Consider the following 16458-nt stretch of genomic DNA (forward strand, 5'->3'; position numbering starts at 1 on the left):
GAGATTTCTGACTAATTAATAACCGTTTTCAATCTGCAGGTGCTGACTTGGGCTAAACAGCACGAGCAGCGGCTGGAAACGGCTCTGACCGAAGTGCTCAACAATGCCAACCTGCTGGAGGAGCTCCTGTCATGGCTACAGTGGGCTGAGACCACACTGGTCCAAAGAGACACTGAACCACTGCCTCAGGACATCCCACAACTCAAAAACCTCATCACAGAGCATCAGGTGAGTCCTTCAGTAGCCTCAGTGACTCATCAGTTGTTTGTCTTTTTACTAAACTCGCAGACATAGTATTTTAATGTATTACACTCTAAGACTGACTATGTTTGGACGCACATTTGAGTTACTGTCTGTTGCTGTTTGCTGTACTCAGATGTTTATGGAGGAGATGACGAGGAAGCAGCCGGATGTCGACAAAGTGACAAAAACCTACAAAAGAAAGCCAGCCGAGCCTCCCAGCAGCCTGGCGGAGAGGAGAGGCGCTCGTAAGTCTCCTGTGTTTACCTCTCAGCGAACAAATATTATCATCTCCCACGTCTGTTTCACACTGACGCTAGTGAATGTGGTCGAAAGGTGCAGGTGCCGTTTCGTTTAGCTTTACCTGTTCTCTGCAGGAAAACACCAGCAGCAGCAACAGCAGCAGGCGGCCATGCAGGTTTCTGGGGGAAACCCACGACTCAACCAGCTGTGTGCCAGGTGGCAGCAGGTGTGGCTTCTAGCTCTCGACCGGCAGCGCAAACTCAACGATGCTCTGGACAGGCTGGAGGAGGTACATTAAATTTGGTCAAGCAAAGCTACCCACACTCACTAAACATTAAACTTTATGTATTTTTTTTATTATTGTTGTTAATTAATTTTATTTGAAAAGGGACCATGCAGAGCATTAACATAAATATTGCCATTAAATGCTTTGTAGCAGAGTTAGCTTAAGCTAATTTGCATCTGTTGTGTACTTTGAATCCTAATTAATGCCACTGTTGTCCATTTTCAGCTCAAGGAGTTTGCCAACTTTGACTTTGACGTGTGGAGGAAGAAGTACATGCGCTGGATGAACCACAAGAAGTCCCGCGTCATGGATTTCTTCAGACGCATCGACAAAGACCAGGATGGAAAGATCACACGGCAGGAGTTCATCGACGGCATCTTGGCCTCGAGTACGAAGCTGCAGTGGTTTTGTTTTGTGTTTATATTGTTGTTTTGTTTTATATTTCAAAGACGGTAAATATCATATCTAATATCCTCAGAATTTCCAACCAGTAAGCTGGAGATGACGGCCGTGGCAGACATCTTTGACAGGGATGGAGACGGTTACATAGACTACTACGAGTTTGTTGCTGCTCTGCACCCCAACAAGGATGCCTACAGGCCGACCACTGACGCCGACAAGATCGAGGATGAGGTAAGAGGGAGCTTAGAAAAACGTCTCGCTATAAATTTAGCTCAAAACATGTCAGTTATTTACGTCTTGTCTGGTCTGTGGTTGTGCAGGTGACGCGGCAGGTAGCCCAGTGTAAATGTGCCAAGAGGTTCCAGGTGGAGCAGATAGGCGAGAACAAATACCGGGTAAGTTCAGCTTTATTTATCGATCTACTGTTAGAGATAAAATAAAGATTCAAATAATAACTTTTGGAAAAAAGATATTTTAACAGGAATTGTTTTAAAAAACTGGGTCAAAGGGGATTTACTTTGATTGTGTAGCAGTATGCAACCTTTTGAGGTGCATATGAGGTCGAAGTAGTATAAACAAACACTCAGGTTCAAATTTACACCTAACACAAGAGTGGGTGTGACAGCACCCAAAATCAATGTTTAAACAAAGATTATTTTAATGTGTGACGCGAACGAAGAGAAGGAAGTAGAAATCTAAGCATGACTGCTAAGATTTATCCGTGAATCCCATTTGACTCTGTTCTGATTGGTTCATTATTCATTACTGACTGTGACTGCACTTCATTAACTTCTCAACTTAACTTCACAGCATTTCACGCACGTGTGTCCATCTCACATCATGATAATCATGGTGTATTTAAGTGTTTACGCTGTCGCTGTCATAATATGTCATAACATCGATAGAACATGTTTATAACAACTGCGGGATGGCTGTCTTTTTCATCACAAAGCATTAATAATCCTGTAAATGCGACAGCACAGATACACACAGCAGGGTGGGAATTAGGAGCTGTAACTGAATTACTGTTGGACTGTAAAACCTGGTTCTCTGCAGGAAAAATGTGGAGTGAATCTTAAACTAGTTAACAGAGTTTTTGATGATGTCGTTCTAAATTTTATGTCACTGAAATACATTTTTGTTTAATTGTTGGGGATATTTAAATTCTGGGTTGTGAGGAGTAAAGTTTATTCAGTGTCTGAGAACCGCTGATATGGACCCGGAGCCAAAGTGTTTTCCTGTATTTGTTTTTATGAACGCCATAAAGATGAAAGACTTTAAAGACTGTGCTGTGGGAGATCATTGGCTGTATTGTAATCCTTTACCCTTTTGGAGGTAACAGCCAGTATTTTGGTACACCCAAGCATGCATGAATATTTTTTTATAAACCTTTACATTCATAGATCACCAGTAACCTGGTTAAAATCTGCCTTCTTATGTGTTTTCTTGGCATAAACACAGTAAAACCTTATTGAACCAAAAGCAAAAATACCTGTAAGAACTCAGTTTAAACAGTAATTTCTTCTAGTTTCAGAAACTATGCTTGCTTGGCTTGAAACTAAAATAAAATCAAAATAGAGGAGTAGATGTGAACCTAACTGTACGGGTCACCAAAAAACTGGACCAACATGAACAGATTAAGTGAAAAATGACTGAATATATTTAATTTTAATCCAAAATCTAACTACAGAGGAGGTGCCTTGTTACTGCACCTTTTAGGAAAATTCTCCGGACGTTGGTGTAGGGGTTAGCACTGGTTATTGATGAATTTAAATTGGCTGTAGTTATGAGGTAGATGAGGCGCTCTATGGTTAAATGTGTCTTGCAATATAAGCTGCTTGGTCAGTAAGACTAGAAAGTCATATAAATGTGAGTGCACTTGCATTATCTGTAGACTGAACTTCACACAACGTGGCAGACAGCAGCAGTCTGTGTGTGTCTGTGCAGCATTATACAGCAGACCTCAGCTCTGACCGTTTTCAGCAGCATTTCCTGGATCGGCCATCACTACCACTGCTACAGTTTGTGTCCACTCCATCATTACCCAGTGGGTAATGACATCCAGCGTCAGACTGCAGGACGCTGGGGATACTAATCGTCACAGTGTTTGTCTCTCTGCTCCTCTGTGTGTGTCTGGCTTCTCTTTTCTTCTCTGTCTTTGACTCCATCTCCTGTCTCGACTTCATCGTCACCCATTTTCACATCGCTGACGTAACTGCCGCACACGGCTTCTTTTTGCTTTCACCACTAATTGTGAGCCCAAGTTTGAGTTTTCCGAAAACACTGCACACAGATAAATGGTGTCCTTTCATACATCACAGATTCAAGTTGTCGGTATTTGTTGTTTCATTCTCTCTTTCTCTTCCCTTTGTCTTCCTCTGCTCCGTGTCTTCTGGATTTATTGTAGTTCTTCCTCGGAAACCAGGTAAAGTGACGTCCGCTGCTGCGAGTGGACGTGTGAAAGCTGCTTCCCCGTTCTCCACTGAAGGAGTGCACCGCTTCCTGTTTCCGTATACTTGAAGAAAATACCGTTATGATACAGTAAATCTGTATTTATTTAATTTTACGTTTTCAAGGAAGAAGCACTCCTTTGTGGCTTTGCAACGTGTAAGCGGGTTTCACCGTCCGCTCGTGTTTCTGCTGTGATTTGTTTGGTGTTGAGAGTGACAAATTGCACAATGCGAAGCTGGCGACAGTGACATGGCTGAAGGGGTAATTAGTGGTTCGGTGATATATAGTGTGCTTGGGACTGAAGCTGGGAAACAAATCAAGCTGCTTGGAGAGAGATCCAGAAAATTCCTTCTGTGCTGGTATCGCTTGGAGGTCTGCTTCGCTGGGCGGTTTGAAAAACAATAACACGTTAGAAAACTTCAAAGACTGAATATAAATACATGATTGATTTATATTGTGTGTGACGATGCGTGGATATGAGTGGCTGGGTGAACTGGGCTGAGATCTGTAACTTCTGTCAGTGCATGGTTTTTCTGTCAGTGCATGGAGTAGAAACGATGCTCAGATTTGGTACTTGGGCTTCTTGGTGTGATGGTTGTAAATCTTTAGAAACCAAATAGTTGTTTTTACTCATTAATTTTTTTCCCCCTGATTCCCTCTTCTGTTTCCACTCTTTTTGGCCCTTCTTCCCTCCGTTTTTATGTCACCTGCCCCAGTTTGGAGACTCTCAGCAGCTGCGTTTGGTGAGGATTTTGCGCAGCACGGTGATGGTGAGAGTCGGAGGAGGTTGGATGGCTCTAGACGAGTTTCTGGTCAAGAACGATCCATGCAGAGGTGAGCAAAGTGGGCACACAAACAGATCAGCCTCCTCTCATTTATACACACACACACGAGCCTGACCGATACTGGATTACAATGGGGCTTTTTTTTAGGCATATCAGCACAATTTCAATTTGACACATGCATTTTTGATTGGAAAAAAGTAAAAATAAATAATAAAAAGTAAATAATTAGCTGTGAAAAATAATTATATTGATTAGTGTATACACTGGAAATAATTCTGACATAATAATTCTACATTTTCACCTCAATTAAACTTAAATTAGATCTGCTTTGTTATTAGCATATATCTTATTCTTAGCTTTTATAATCAGAATTTGTTTGTTGGCAAACTTTTAAATTTATATGATTAACTTTCAGTTAGCACTCTACTAAACAACTTTTCATTATGTGTAGTGACGATTTTCAACATTTTATTTTTAGCTAAAACTTTTAATACACTATCTATACTTTAGCTTTGTGGCTAAGAATTTTAACTGCAAATCGTGCTTTTAGCTAATAACTTTTATAACTTTTTATTCCTGATTTTATTTAGAAACGTGTCAGTTATGATTAATACAATTTTTGATTCTTATATATTTTAAGCTAACTCAAACCATTAACTATAACTTTCAAGTTAGTAATTATGAACTTTTTAGCTTTAGCTAGCATTAGCATTAGTAAACTGTTAGCTCGTACGTTAAGCTGATATTTTCCAGCTTCTCATTCCTACTTAAATCTTTTTGTAACTGTTTATCTCTTAACAGTTAACTCCTAACCACATGTGTTAATTAGTTTTTTAATTTAATTCTTTTTCAAATGTTTATCTGTTATGTTTAAGCAACAGTTTAAACTTCCATTATGATTAGCTAACATTTTCCAACTTTATATTGATACTTTTATCTCTTTTAGCCATTTGTCTGTCAGGTTTAGTTGACAATTTATTTTATCTCATGATTCTAACTGCTTTTACATATATTTTTTTTTTATTTTTAAAAAACTTTTTAAAATCTGATTAGATCATTTATGCAGTTTTATTATTACTAAGTATCAGTTCTTTTTAGTTTAGCTTTAGTTGTAGGCTTTAGGTCTGAAAAGGATCTTTAAAAAAGCCTCATCATTAAAACTTGAAGCCATTTATGGGGACTAAGATGCTTTTTTAAATGAATGGGGCACCATCTTGAGAAAAAATATCCAGTGGTATATATCGGTCAGGCACAAGCACTTAAGACACCATCACACCAAAGCAAACAAACCCTCAAAGATGTTTCTCAACATGTTTACAACGCCGAACACAAGTGGCTGAACGCAAACGGAGACAAAACACGAAATAAAGGACAAAACACACAAACCGACTCAAGTTTCTTTAGTTTTTCTGTCAGCAGGTGATGCAGTGAAGCGCACCGTCTCATTTTTCTATCCAGTGTTTTCTTCCAGTGACGTCGGTGTAATTGTTGTGCTCCTCGGAGTGGTGTTTCTCTCTCCCTGTCTCCATCTCTCTTCCCCAATCTGTCATTTCCCTCCGAGCCCATCCTCTGTCGATCCCAAAGGACTCAATCTTCATCATCATCTCGTCACGTTTTATTTCTGTATACACACACGTCCTCTCCTCGGCCTCTCTCTGTTCATTCTTTCTTAAATAAAAAACGTAGTATTGCATGGTGCATGATCCTCAGTTTCTCTTTATTCCCTTTCTTTTTTTTCCCTCTCTCCCTTTTTTCTCTCTTCTCAGTGCAACATCCAGGAATAAAGATTCTCCGCTCCGATTCGAGTAGCTCCATCTCATCTCGTATAGGTTGGATTTCTCCTCTCTCTCTCACGCTTTCTCTTAGCTGCCTGTGTTTCCTCCGTCTGGTTTGGTTTTGATTGTTTTTTTGTGTTCCCCTGGGCTTCCACCTTTCTTTTTTTCTCTTCTTCTTCATTCTTTTTTTGTTGCTCTTATCTTTATCGTTCTCCCCTTTCTCTTCTTCTTCCTTGGTTTGGTGGTTTGGCCTTATTGCTGTGCCTTGCTGACTGTGATCACCTGACTAACATTATGTCTCCCCACTGTTCCTCCCCTACTGTTGCTGCTGGCTCCAGCCCTGAAATCCTGATCTGTTCCCTTTTTCCAACACCTTTCAGGGGTCTCCGACACTCGTCCGGACCCCAAGAGTTCAGCTGTGTGTGTGTTTGTGTGTGTTTAGGGCTCGTGTGTATCTAAAGCTGTTTTTTAACAGATTGGTTAAACAGTCTTAGGATTGTGTGTGTGTGTGTGAGAGAGAGACTTTCTTCATTCCACTTCCAGCATGCAGTTATTTCACGTTGTCTCTTGTGTCTCTTAGTGACAGTCACTCCTGGCTATTTCTGCTGCCGAGGTATCTACACTTCCTCTCTGTCTCTCACTCACCATCCATCCATCCATCCATCCATTCATCTCCATCTTTAACCACAGCTGTCCTCTGTGTGTCTATATATGTGTGTGTACACGTGTGTGTGCTCTTTATAACCGTGGTCAGGTTTGTGCGTTGAAGGCATTCATGTCAGTCCCGTCTGTGTGGCACATGTTTGCGTCATGCTTTCCTCACTCACAGTAAAAAGCAGGATTTGGCCAACCCCCTGGTCTTTAGATGTAACTCGAGGTTTGCTGATTTTTACAAAGTAAATCCGTAAATAAGACATTATTGAGACAAGAAGAGAGCGTGTGTAAAACTAAATGAATAAACACAGAAAAAAAATACAGCGGTCACTATGAGTACTAAGTAAAGACAGAGCTGCTCTTTTGTCTGCTTCATAGAGAAGAACGTAAAAACTCTTGATTTGTAGGAGAAAAATATTGGTGTCTTAGACCTGGGCGTGGCCAGCCTGGGTTTCTAATAACGCTGGCTTTCCAACGCGGCTCCTTTAAATGTGATGGCTGGTTGGTGGGAGACACAATTACAGGGTGCACCTGGCTGGCTGGCTTTGAGGGGGGACATAATTACAGGGTGCACCCGTTTAATTGACTGGCCTTGCTATTCAGTTGCTCGGGACGAGCTAGCTGCAGCCCTCCTCTCCTTCTTCTTCTTTTTAAGATTTTTTCCACTCTTTTCTTTCACTCCATTTCTCCTCCACTCTGAATCTGTGTCCTCTCTCCCTCTCTCTTTCTTTCTGTATTTATTTGTTCTCTCTTGAACCCTCCCGTTGTCCTCGGTCTCTCCACTCTCTCTTTTTGTGGCTGGCTTCTCCAGGCTTGCTGTTGTCTGCTGGGGCTGCTGCACCACTTTTTGTCCAAGAATGCCGCTGAGTGTTTTTTGAAGACGGGAGAAACCCTGAATCTCTGGGTTCTCTCCTGCTAAGCATAAACCAGGCATGACCCCCACATGTATTTATACACAATCTGTGTGTATACAGCAGAGCTGAGATGCTCCTTTGCAGCAAGAAGTGAAAAACTACTTGAGATCTTGTTGACAAACAGCATAAGAGCAGCTGCACTTTGCTTCCAGCGCGCTCAGACGATTTTAAGCAGATACGCAACGAAAGTGTGGCACTCAGTCACAGTTTGCAGATTATGAGAGCAGAGACGCGTGCTGTTGCTTAAGGAGTTATTTAAGGAGGAGTCTTTCACTTTTATATGTGATCTATAGAATAGTCTATCAGTCTTATTTCTCTGTTTACAGCATCAGGAAGCAGCGAGTGGGCTGCTGTCAGTACCTGTAAAGTTTGCTCATACAGGTGTTACGAAGCATGCATGGTGGCCTGCTTCTTAGCCACACAATTAAACTACCTGTTTATTCAGTTTTATTTTTTTGGCATAAACATTACATTTCCAATAATATTGATAGTTTCCCTTTATTTCATAAATGATGTATCAAACTGATTTGCAATGTGGCCCCCTGCTGGGTGAGAACAGTACTGCAGGTGGGCCTCAAGAAGTTATTTACAATAAAGGAAAATAAGTTTGAAATAACCACCAAGTTTTATAGTCTTTCTCTGAAGCAATGGCATTGTGTCTCCGAACTCGTGTCCACCAGTGTCGATGACTAGCTGACTTTCGTTGCGTATCGCAGTAATTAATTTGCTCCCACCTTTGCACTCAAACAAAACACGCCCCTCGCTCGCCTCCCACCTTAAAAATGACTCAACCGAAGTGCACTTAACAGTCCCTCAGTCCCCGAAACCCCACCCGACCAAACACCTGCTCTGCTCACGCGCACTCTCAAAGAAACATGCACCGACTCTGACGTCTGCAGCCAAGGAAGCACTGACTTTCTCCCTCACTCTGCTCGCTCCCTCTGCCGCCCCCTGCTGGAGGAAACCTCCGAGCCGACTCGAACCCAGACTCATTGTTCCCTTCCCTGTCCGTCTCTTTATGTCCAGCTCGAGGTCGCACCAACCTGGAGCTAAGGGAGAAGTTCATCCTTCCTGAAGGAGCGTCTCAGGGTCTGGCCGCCTTCCGGTCCCGGGGCCGTCGCTCCAAGCCGGGCTCTCGGAACGCCTCGCCCACCCGCTCCTCTTCCTCGGCCTCCCACAGTGGAGCTTCCCTCCCCTCTGCTCCCTCTGCCCCAGCCACCCCGACGGCCTCTGCATCATCCAGGGTAAGGTTTTTCCCTCGAGTCATTACACAGCATTAATGACAGAGCAGGGATATAAGCACTGAGTAATAAACATTTACAGTAAATTTTGAACTAATAGTGGTTTAAAAGTTGGTTTTGTAACACTTTTAAGTAATATTCAAAATACTAGAAAATATGGTTAAACACACATCTGATACTATCATAGGAAATGAAACTTCTTATTACTTGATCAAGTTATCTACCCAAAACATTAAAAGCCTTGAATCCCACTGCACATGCTGAAATGTGCTTGTTACTTAAAAGAAAACATTCTGCATGAAGTGTAGAAGTGCCCTCGACCTAAAGATATAAAAGATGGCCTTGGCAGTATGAAGTTAGTTTTCAGACGTAATAAACGTAGCGTTGATCTTACTGAGAAATCAGGGAACGCTGTCAGACACGCCTTAAAGCATGCCCTACTTTAACCACCTGTTTTATTCTGGTTAGGGAATGTCAAGAAAAACAAATGTAATTTTTGCTATATATTACTTAATAACTTTGGTGTAATATGAAAGGGGGAGCTCTTTGTCAGTAGGAAAGTCCAAAATTTATGCTTTTAAATTTTCCAGAGCTGGCTGATCGGCCTTTCCAAGGAGTCTCCTCCTAGAGCGAGGGTGGGGAACTCCAGGCCTCAAGGGCTGTGTCCTCCAGGTTTTAAATATCCGCCTGTGTCAACTCACCTGAATCAAATGATTAGCTCATTATCAGCTCTGGAGAACTTCAAGACATGTTGAGGAGGTATTTTAAATCAGCTGTGTTCAAGCTGTGATCAAGGATGCATCTAAAACCTGCAGGACACTGGGCCTTGAGGCCTGGAGTTCCCTGACCCTTCCCTAGGGTCCCTAGATTTTTGTAGCTCACACACACACACACACACACAGTCTTTCATGCTCATCTTCTGTTGTGTGTTGGAGTGTTTGTTAAATGGAAACATCGTCATTGTCAGGACAAACAGACCATTGTTATTTCTTAGTGTCGTCATCTGATGTCAGTGATGTTTCTGTTTGTCATGTGAACGCTGTGTGTGTGCGAGGTGGTGCACATTTGTAACTGTGTTTTTATGCATTGTAACATAGTTGATTTGTTGTCATCCTCCTGTTGTTTGTCAGAAATCACCGCATCCCTAACTGTGAAATTTTATGTTTTGTTCTTTTTTCTTTCATCTTTTTGCCTTTTCCCCACGTTCCTCTTATTCAACCCTGCTAACCTCGCTGCAAACGTGTCCTTCCTGCATTGATGCGGTCTCTCTTTATGGGAAAAAAAATGAATGATCCACTCTTACACATTAATCTGCTGCGCTGAACTGTCCATCCAATGCCCCCACACCTCCTCCCCACACCCCCTCCTTCATTTGCTTCTTCCCTACGCTGCTTTGCTCTCCTCCACCCTTCCTTCCTTCCTTGCTTCCCTTCCTCCCTTCAGTCGTCCCATACTCACTCGCGTGACTATGCCAAGCCCTGGCTGGCACACAGTAAAACTCCAACGCCAACCAAGTGCCACTGCTGCCCAGATCTCGGTCACAGCCACACCACTCCTGGGCACGAGGTAACACACCCACCCACCCAACCAACTCCCCTGCCCCACCCAACCCCACTCCACTGAACGCGCTAATGCACTAATGCACACTTGCAGGTGCTCTCACATGGGAAGCTTTACTTTGGCTGGGGTGATTTTGAGCTTTGCTTGAATTGTTTTGTTTTTTTTTGTGTCAAAATAGGAGAATAAGGATAAAACCTGCACAGTTCAGTGCATTTATTTATCATTTCTCAGCTGAGTCGCTTCATTTCTTTAACTGAAATGACAGTAAAATTATTATTTTGTGGCTTTTAACTCTTGATTAGATAAAAGCAAGTTGATGAGATATCCTCTGTATTAAAAAAAAGAGCAAATAATAAAGAAAAAAAAATTAAAGGACTAATCAGCAGATTTATTACATATAGTTTCATGTGGTCACATAGTTTTATAAACACATACCTTCACAATTAATAGTAGTGTTTAATATAGTGTTCATATGTTGTTGGTGTTTTTGTGTTTAACACGTTTCTTTGTGTTGTTTATTATTTATTTGTAGATCTGTTTTTGTTCATGTCCATGTGGATGTGATATGTTGTGTTAAATCCCCTGTGTGTGTGTGTGTGTCTGTGTGCGTGTCTAAAGTGATAACAATGAAATTATCCTCAGCTGACGTCTGCCATGTGCTCCTGCAGGGGGCGCCATCTGGGTCCAAGTTAAAGAGACCGACCTTCCACTCGAGCCGAGGCTCGCTAACCGGGGAGAACGGTGGAACGACGCACACCAGCAAACCATCGCGGACGGGTGAGACACCAGCCATGTGTCCTGGCTACTTATCTACTTCATTAAGGAAGACCTGCTAATTGCAAGCTCTATATTTTTATTCATTAACTCTACTAGATTAGCTTTGCAGGACTCACAGTTCAAAGTAAGCCCCTGTCCCTGCTAAGACCAGACTTACCAGGAGGTTTGATTGTAAAGTGGGTGGGGCTTCTCTCCTTGAATGCAGGGCAGGTTTTAAAATTCCTACTTCTGTGACCAACAGACGTCAGCGAATGTGTTAATTCACAGCCAATTCACAGCATTGTTGCTGCTGAGATATTTACTCTCAGATAACTGAATTCAGTTCTACTCATAAATTTGTGTCAACATCTGAGACTAAAACGTAAAAATGCCAAAAACTGCAGTTCCTCTAACGGCCACTTGGAGGCTGTCCCCTGAAGTGAGTTAGCCTCCATGCACTCCAGGGTTAAAATGTCCAGCGTTACAGCAGAAAGAAACATGAGTCATAGTTTTCCCCTTCATGGCAGCTGTTCACTGAGTGATTTATGTTGTGAAGTCACCTGTTGATGTTGTAGTAGACTAATTATTTCGGTAACTTCTGCAGCATTTTAACGCGGTTATATGTCAAATAATAATAGCTTAATTGCACTAATAGGCCATGTCCAAAAGGTTTATGCACAGGTTGTTACTGAGAGTGAAATACTAGTATTTTATTTGCTTGTTAAGATTCATTATTGGGTGTCTGTGTCTAGTCCATAAATTAAGCTTACAAACCAGGCTAGCTACTGTTAGCCAACAGTCTGCAGCAGTCTGCCCTTTTTGTACAAATATGGCTACTCTGACCCCACAAAAAGCCAAGATGATGACAGCTGTGGTTGAAGATCAAAGAAAATTCACAAACCACTGGGTGACATCAAAGAGGCTGCGTCTATCTTGTATATGCAGTCTGTGGTCTCGGCCAACCCACAGACATGGCAGCCTCCACAGCCACAGTGCTGCAAACTAAATGTGAATCTGCACAAATGCATGCTCTGCTTTTGTCAGCACATTTTTACTGTCTTTTTTTTTCTCGTTTCCCTCTTTTCTCCTGTTAGATCCCAAGCGAGGGGGGTCCACAGCCAGCGGTCCCACCAGCCGAGCCGGCAGCCGAGCCGGCAGCAGGGCCAGCAGTCGCCGTGGCAGCGACGCCTCAGACGCATCAGAGCTCCAGGACGCTCGGTCCGTCTGCTCCGACACTTCAGATACCCCGCGACGACCGGGCAGTGGGGCCAAACCCTCCAAGATCCCCACCATCTCCAAGAAGACCCCCAGCCCAAAAACCCCGGGATCTGCGAAGAAATAAACCCACCCACAGAGAAACTGGAGGAACTTGCAGTGGGTGGGCCACTATTATCTGCCATTTTGGGTGTACCAGCGTCACTCTGAGCATCCATCCATAGGGCTTGTCTAGAATGTGTGCACTATGACTGATACTTTCCAGGAGAAAGAAGGAGGTGGATGAGCTGAGTGAATCTCCGTCTCGTTCTTTCCCCAGCCGACTGAAAACCTGCACAAGAGGAGAAGATTCTGGTCTGGCGGTCTCAGGCCAGAGTCTGTGGGGTGAAAAAAAAAGACTGTTCCCCTTTAAGAAGCGACCCCAGTTTGCCTTCCAGTCTCCTGCTTCGTCTTTCAGAAGTTCCCCACCAGCGAGGAACCAAACACAGACCGACCCGATGTGATGCTGCCTTACTTTGTGTTACAAACTCCTGTCCCGATCAGACACACAAACACACATTTTAACACAGAGCCGGTGCAGGGAGTGGGACACGCCGCCACCGCCGCCGCCACAGCTACAAAAACAAAAAAAGCTCAAGTGGCATTCAGGAAAAAAAAAAAAAAAAAGAAGGAATTTGTGGGTTATTATTTTGGCTTGTGGGCCAGATGCCTCAGCGATGAGTTAAAAAAGAAAATATGCAACGACTGCCATGTCGCTTCCCCTGCGTTGGTTGGCGAGAAAAAGAGTCACCTCAGCAGATCTACGGAGGCGGGAAACGCTGTCTGGCTCCCACAGCGGCCAACCTCAGACTCGGAGGATCGGCGGTGGCGCTGCTGCAGCTGAGGGCAAACTCTCACACACTCAAACGCCGCAGAGCCGACTCCTCCCGACCGCTGGAACGTTAAGACGGGCCTCGCGGGTGTGCGTCTCGGCGGTTTTGTCACATGTCTGCGTTACAATCCGACACACACAGAAATAAGAAATCACAAACTGGCAATAGAGAGGACTATTTTTATGGCGACACACTCAACTAACAGCACATTACTGACAATACACGACATGCGTAACCTGACGTAAACGAGCGCGTTCGGAGAGTCCGACAACCAGCATGCACTAATTGTCTCTTCCTCTGCAGCCCAGCAGCACATACGCGCACTCTCAAACTCAAAAGGTGTGTGCGCGCATGTGTGTGTCGCGTGTGTCTTTCTTATAGGAAAGAATAAAGGTCAATGACTTGAGTCACTGTATGCAAACGTTTAATTTGCGAATGTCTTTTTGTTTTTTTTCTTCTCGTTGTTTTCTGGTTAATTTATAATCCAGTTTTGTTTTCTAGCTTGAGAGAAAGATCTATTTATTTTTCACGTCATATCACCGTTGGCAGAGAGTGATTTAGTATTATGGTGAAAGTTTTTTTTTCTCTTTTTTTGTACCGAGAAGATGCCCACTCCGCTGTTTCGACGTGATCTGTGTGTAACGTGTGTTTCTACTCTGTTGTAACATGACATCATTCACTAGGTCGCTGATTCTAGTGGCAGCCTTTTTGTTACATTTTCTTTAAAGCTAATGACTACAGTTTTCCTGACCACGACCAAAGGGGGTTGCCCTTCATGTGTAGAGAGAACTACAAATATGAATGACAGGGGACCTGGGCTGAGCGGACCAATGAGAGCGGGCGTCCTCCCTCGTGTCCCTCCCCAGCGTCTCTTCTTCTAGGCTTTTCTTTTTTTTTTCCAAATGCTCCATCTTTGGCGGGGCTCGAGTTTGTCTCTGTGTTATCTCGGTGTAAGAGATGAAGTTTATGAAAACTAATGAATTTACAATAAGGAAGAAGAAGAAGACATCATAAGGTGATTTTTATTTATTTATTGTCTCTCTGAGGGGGGAGGGATCGGGAGACGAGTCCACCACCTTTTGATGCTGTGCTACTCTGTGTGATAAGAACATGGAGGGAGGGGAGGGGGTGTTACTATGAGTCACTTGTGTAAAATTAAAACAACAAAAAAAAACTAAAATTATAAACAATTTTTTTGTTCTGTTTTTGTATTAAAATTATGCTTGCAGTAAAACCTCTTGTCTTTTGCGTCTGTGTATGTAAGAGCAGCCGAGTTTGATGTGTGAATGTGACCCGAAGCACCCACAACTTATTAGTTATTATTAATATAAGCAAGAGGTCACCGGTCCCAACAACTCCAACCTGAACTGAAGCCCTGATTTATGCACCAGGTCAGGGGCATCAAACATGTGGCTCATATGCATCAGCAGATGACTTTGCTGTAAATTTCAGACTTTGCAATCATAAATCATAGAAAATTCTCAGTGCTCTGCTGTTCTGTGTGTTCTAATGCATGAACTACACAAAACCCCTTTAAAGGTGTTTCCTGATCTCTACGAGGTATTTAATCTTATCCAAAGTCCTAGAAGCAACACTAATATGTGTGTGTTCACTTATTTAAAGCATTAAACATCTAAAGTAACTTTAATTTTAATGATCATCCGTACATAAAGGTTTCACGTTTATGATCACTGGACGAACCTGATTTAAAAGCTGCCCCAAGATAAGGTTTTAGTTGGAGGTTATTCTGCTAGCACCAAATCTGCCCCACTGCACAACTGAGCTGGGATGTTTGAGTGCCAGGACTCTCTCATAGCTCTGGTCATAAAGAAATAAGAGCCATACTGTTGTTAAGGGCAAGAGTACTCTGATCATTTGATCTGTAAACGGGCAGTTTATTAAATCTGCTCCCAAAATACCTCTTTACACTACAACAGGGGTCTTAAACTTGTGGCCCAGGGGCCACTTGCGGCCGACCTCACCCCTACTTGCGGCCCTTATATTGACCTGAAGAAATGTAATGCAATTTGGCCCCAGAAGTAACTTTTTTGTCAGGGAGGATTTGTGTATTGTTGAGTGCAATGTTAAAATAAAGTCTTTAAAAGTAAAAAATGATTTAATATGAAGGCAACATGAGCAGAGAGCACAAACGTGTTGAGGGATTGGCCGTGTTAGTTCAGTGAGAGAGTCCAAAACTAACGTGCACACTTATGTCTGCATTTTTGTTTTGTTAAATACAAACAAATTTATAGCAGAAGTGCTGCCACGTGTCTGGCCAGAAAGAGTAGCCATTGGTTTATTTAGTAGTTCAATGAAAAGCTTCAGTTCAGTAAGAGGTGAGAGAAAAAATGTGTTCACGTTTGCAGTTTTGTCTTGTTACACAATATTTGAAAAATTAACAAAACAAAACACTAGATTTTTGGAAATATTTGTGGGAGTTTTCTTGTTTGTTTGGGGTCTTTTTGTACTGCATGAACAATGAGGTGACCGTGCCAGCAGTGGCTCACAGCTCATTGAAGTTTGAGACCCCTGCACTGCAAGAATGGAAGCCGTGTGGCTTTTATGCATGGCTTTAACTAGCCCCGCCCACCTAAATTCAAACTCCCAAAGACCAGAGAGTCAGATACTCCTGCACTGAATGACTGACCATTTAAAAAAATAATAACTGCACTCGATAAATGGATAATATTTCTTCATTTACATGATATTAAAAATGAAAGTCTGCTGATTTTGTGAGATGGGTAGCATCACTTGGTCAGTTAGGGGTATTTTTGTGAGTACACTGACTTTTTTTCAGGTCTTAAAGTGATGTTTCCAGCTTGTTTTCCTTGTTTTTTGTTATCATTAGTTTTTATTTAAGGATTTCTAGTCTAATTAATGGAAAAGGCCTTTAAGTCTCCGATTTCTCTGGTTTGCATGTGCGTGCCCACACTCACTCACTCACTCATGCAGACAGCGGCCCACAGACACCGGACATTCTTAGGTAATTACGCTGTTACAGATAAGGGCACGCCCGACTGGATCGTCTCTCCTGTACACGATGAGTCGCTAACCCCAGGGGAGG

At 42.7% G+C, this 16458-nt stretch overlaps 1 protein-coding gene across 10 annotated transcripts in view; it reads left to right on the forward strand.

The window, feature by feature from the left end:
- macf1a (microtubule actin crosslinking factor 1a) overlaps nucleotides 1-14628 on the forward strand; it is a 230901-nt gene extending 216273 nt beyond the window's left edge. For 6 of the 10 annotated variants that reach the window (XM_082520383.1, XM_082520384.1, XM_082520385.1 and 3 more), the window contains 13 exons: nucleotides 40-228; nucleotides 377-488; nucleotides 618-772; nucleotides 995-1157; nucleotides 1248-1402; nucleotides 1492-1566; nucleotides 3579-3596; nucleotides 4339-4456; nucleotides 6174-6236; nucleotides 8777-8994; nucleotides 10435-10557; nucleotides 11220-11328; nucleotides 12402-14628. In XM_082520383.1, the coding sequence (XP_082376509.1) occupies nucleotides 40-228; nucleotides 377-488; nucleotides 618-772; nucleotides 995-1157; nucleotides 1248-1402; nucleotides 1492-1566; nucleotides 3579-3596; nucleotides 4339-4456; nucleotides 6174-6236; nucleotides 8777-8994; nucleotides 10435-10557; nucleotides 11220-11328; nucleotides 12402-12649 (1746 nt within the window). In that variant the 3' untranslated portion in view covers nucleotides 12650-14628. The remainder of the gene's footprint in view (nucleotides 1-39; nucleotides 229-376; nucleotides 489-617; nucleotides 773-994; nucleotides 1158-1247; nucleotides 1403-1491; nucleotides 1567-3578; nucleotides 3597-4338; nucleotides 4457-6173; nucleotides 6237-8776; nucleotides 8995-10434; nucleotides 10558-11219; nucleotides 11329-12401) is intronic. The other 4 variants (XM_082520382.1, XM_082520379.1, XM_082520380.1 and 1 more) reach the window with 4 other exon arrangements.
- Nucleotides 14629-16458: the final 1830 nt, after the last annotated feature.

The sequence above is a fragment of the Aulonocara stuartgranti genome (assembly GCF_965226115.1).
Source record: "Aulonocara stuartgranti genome assembly, chromosome: 22".
Taxonomy (NCBI): Eukaryota; Metazoa; Chordata; class Actinopteri; order Cichliformes; family Cichlidae; genus Aulonocara; species Aulonocara stuartgranti.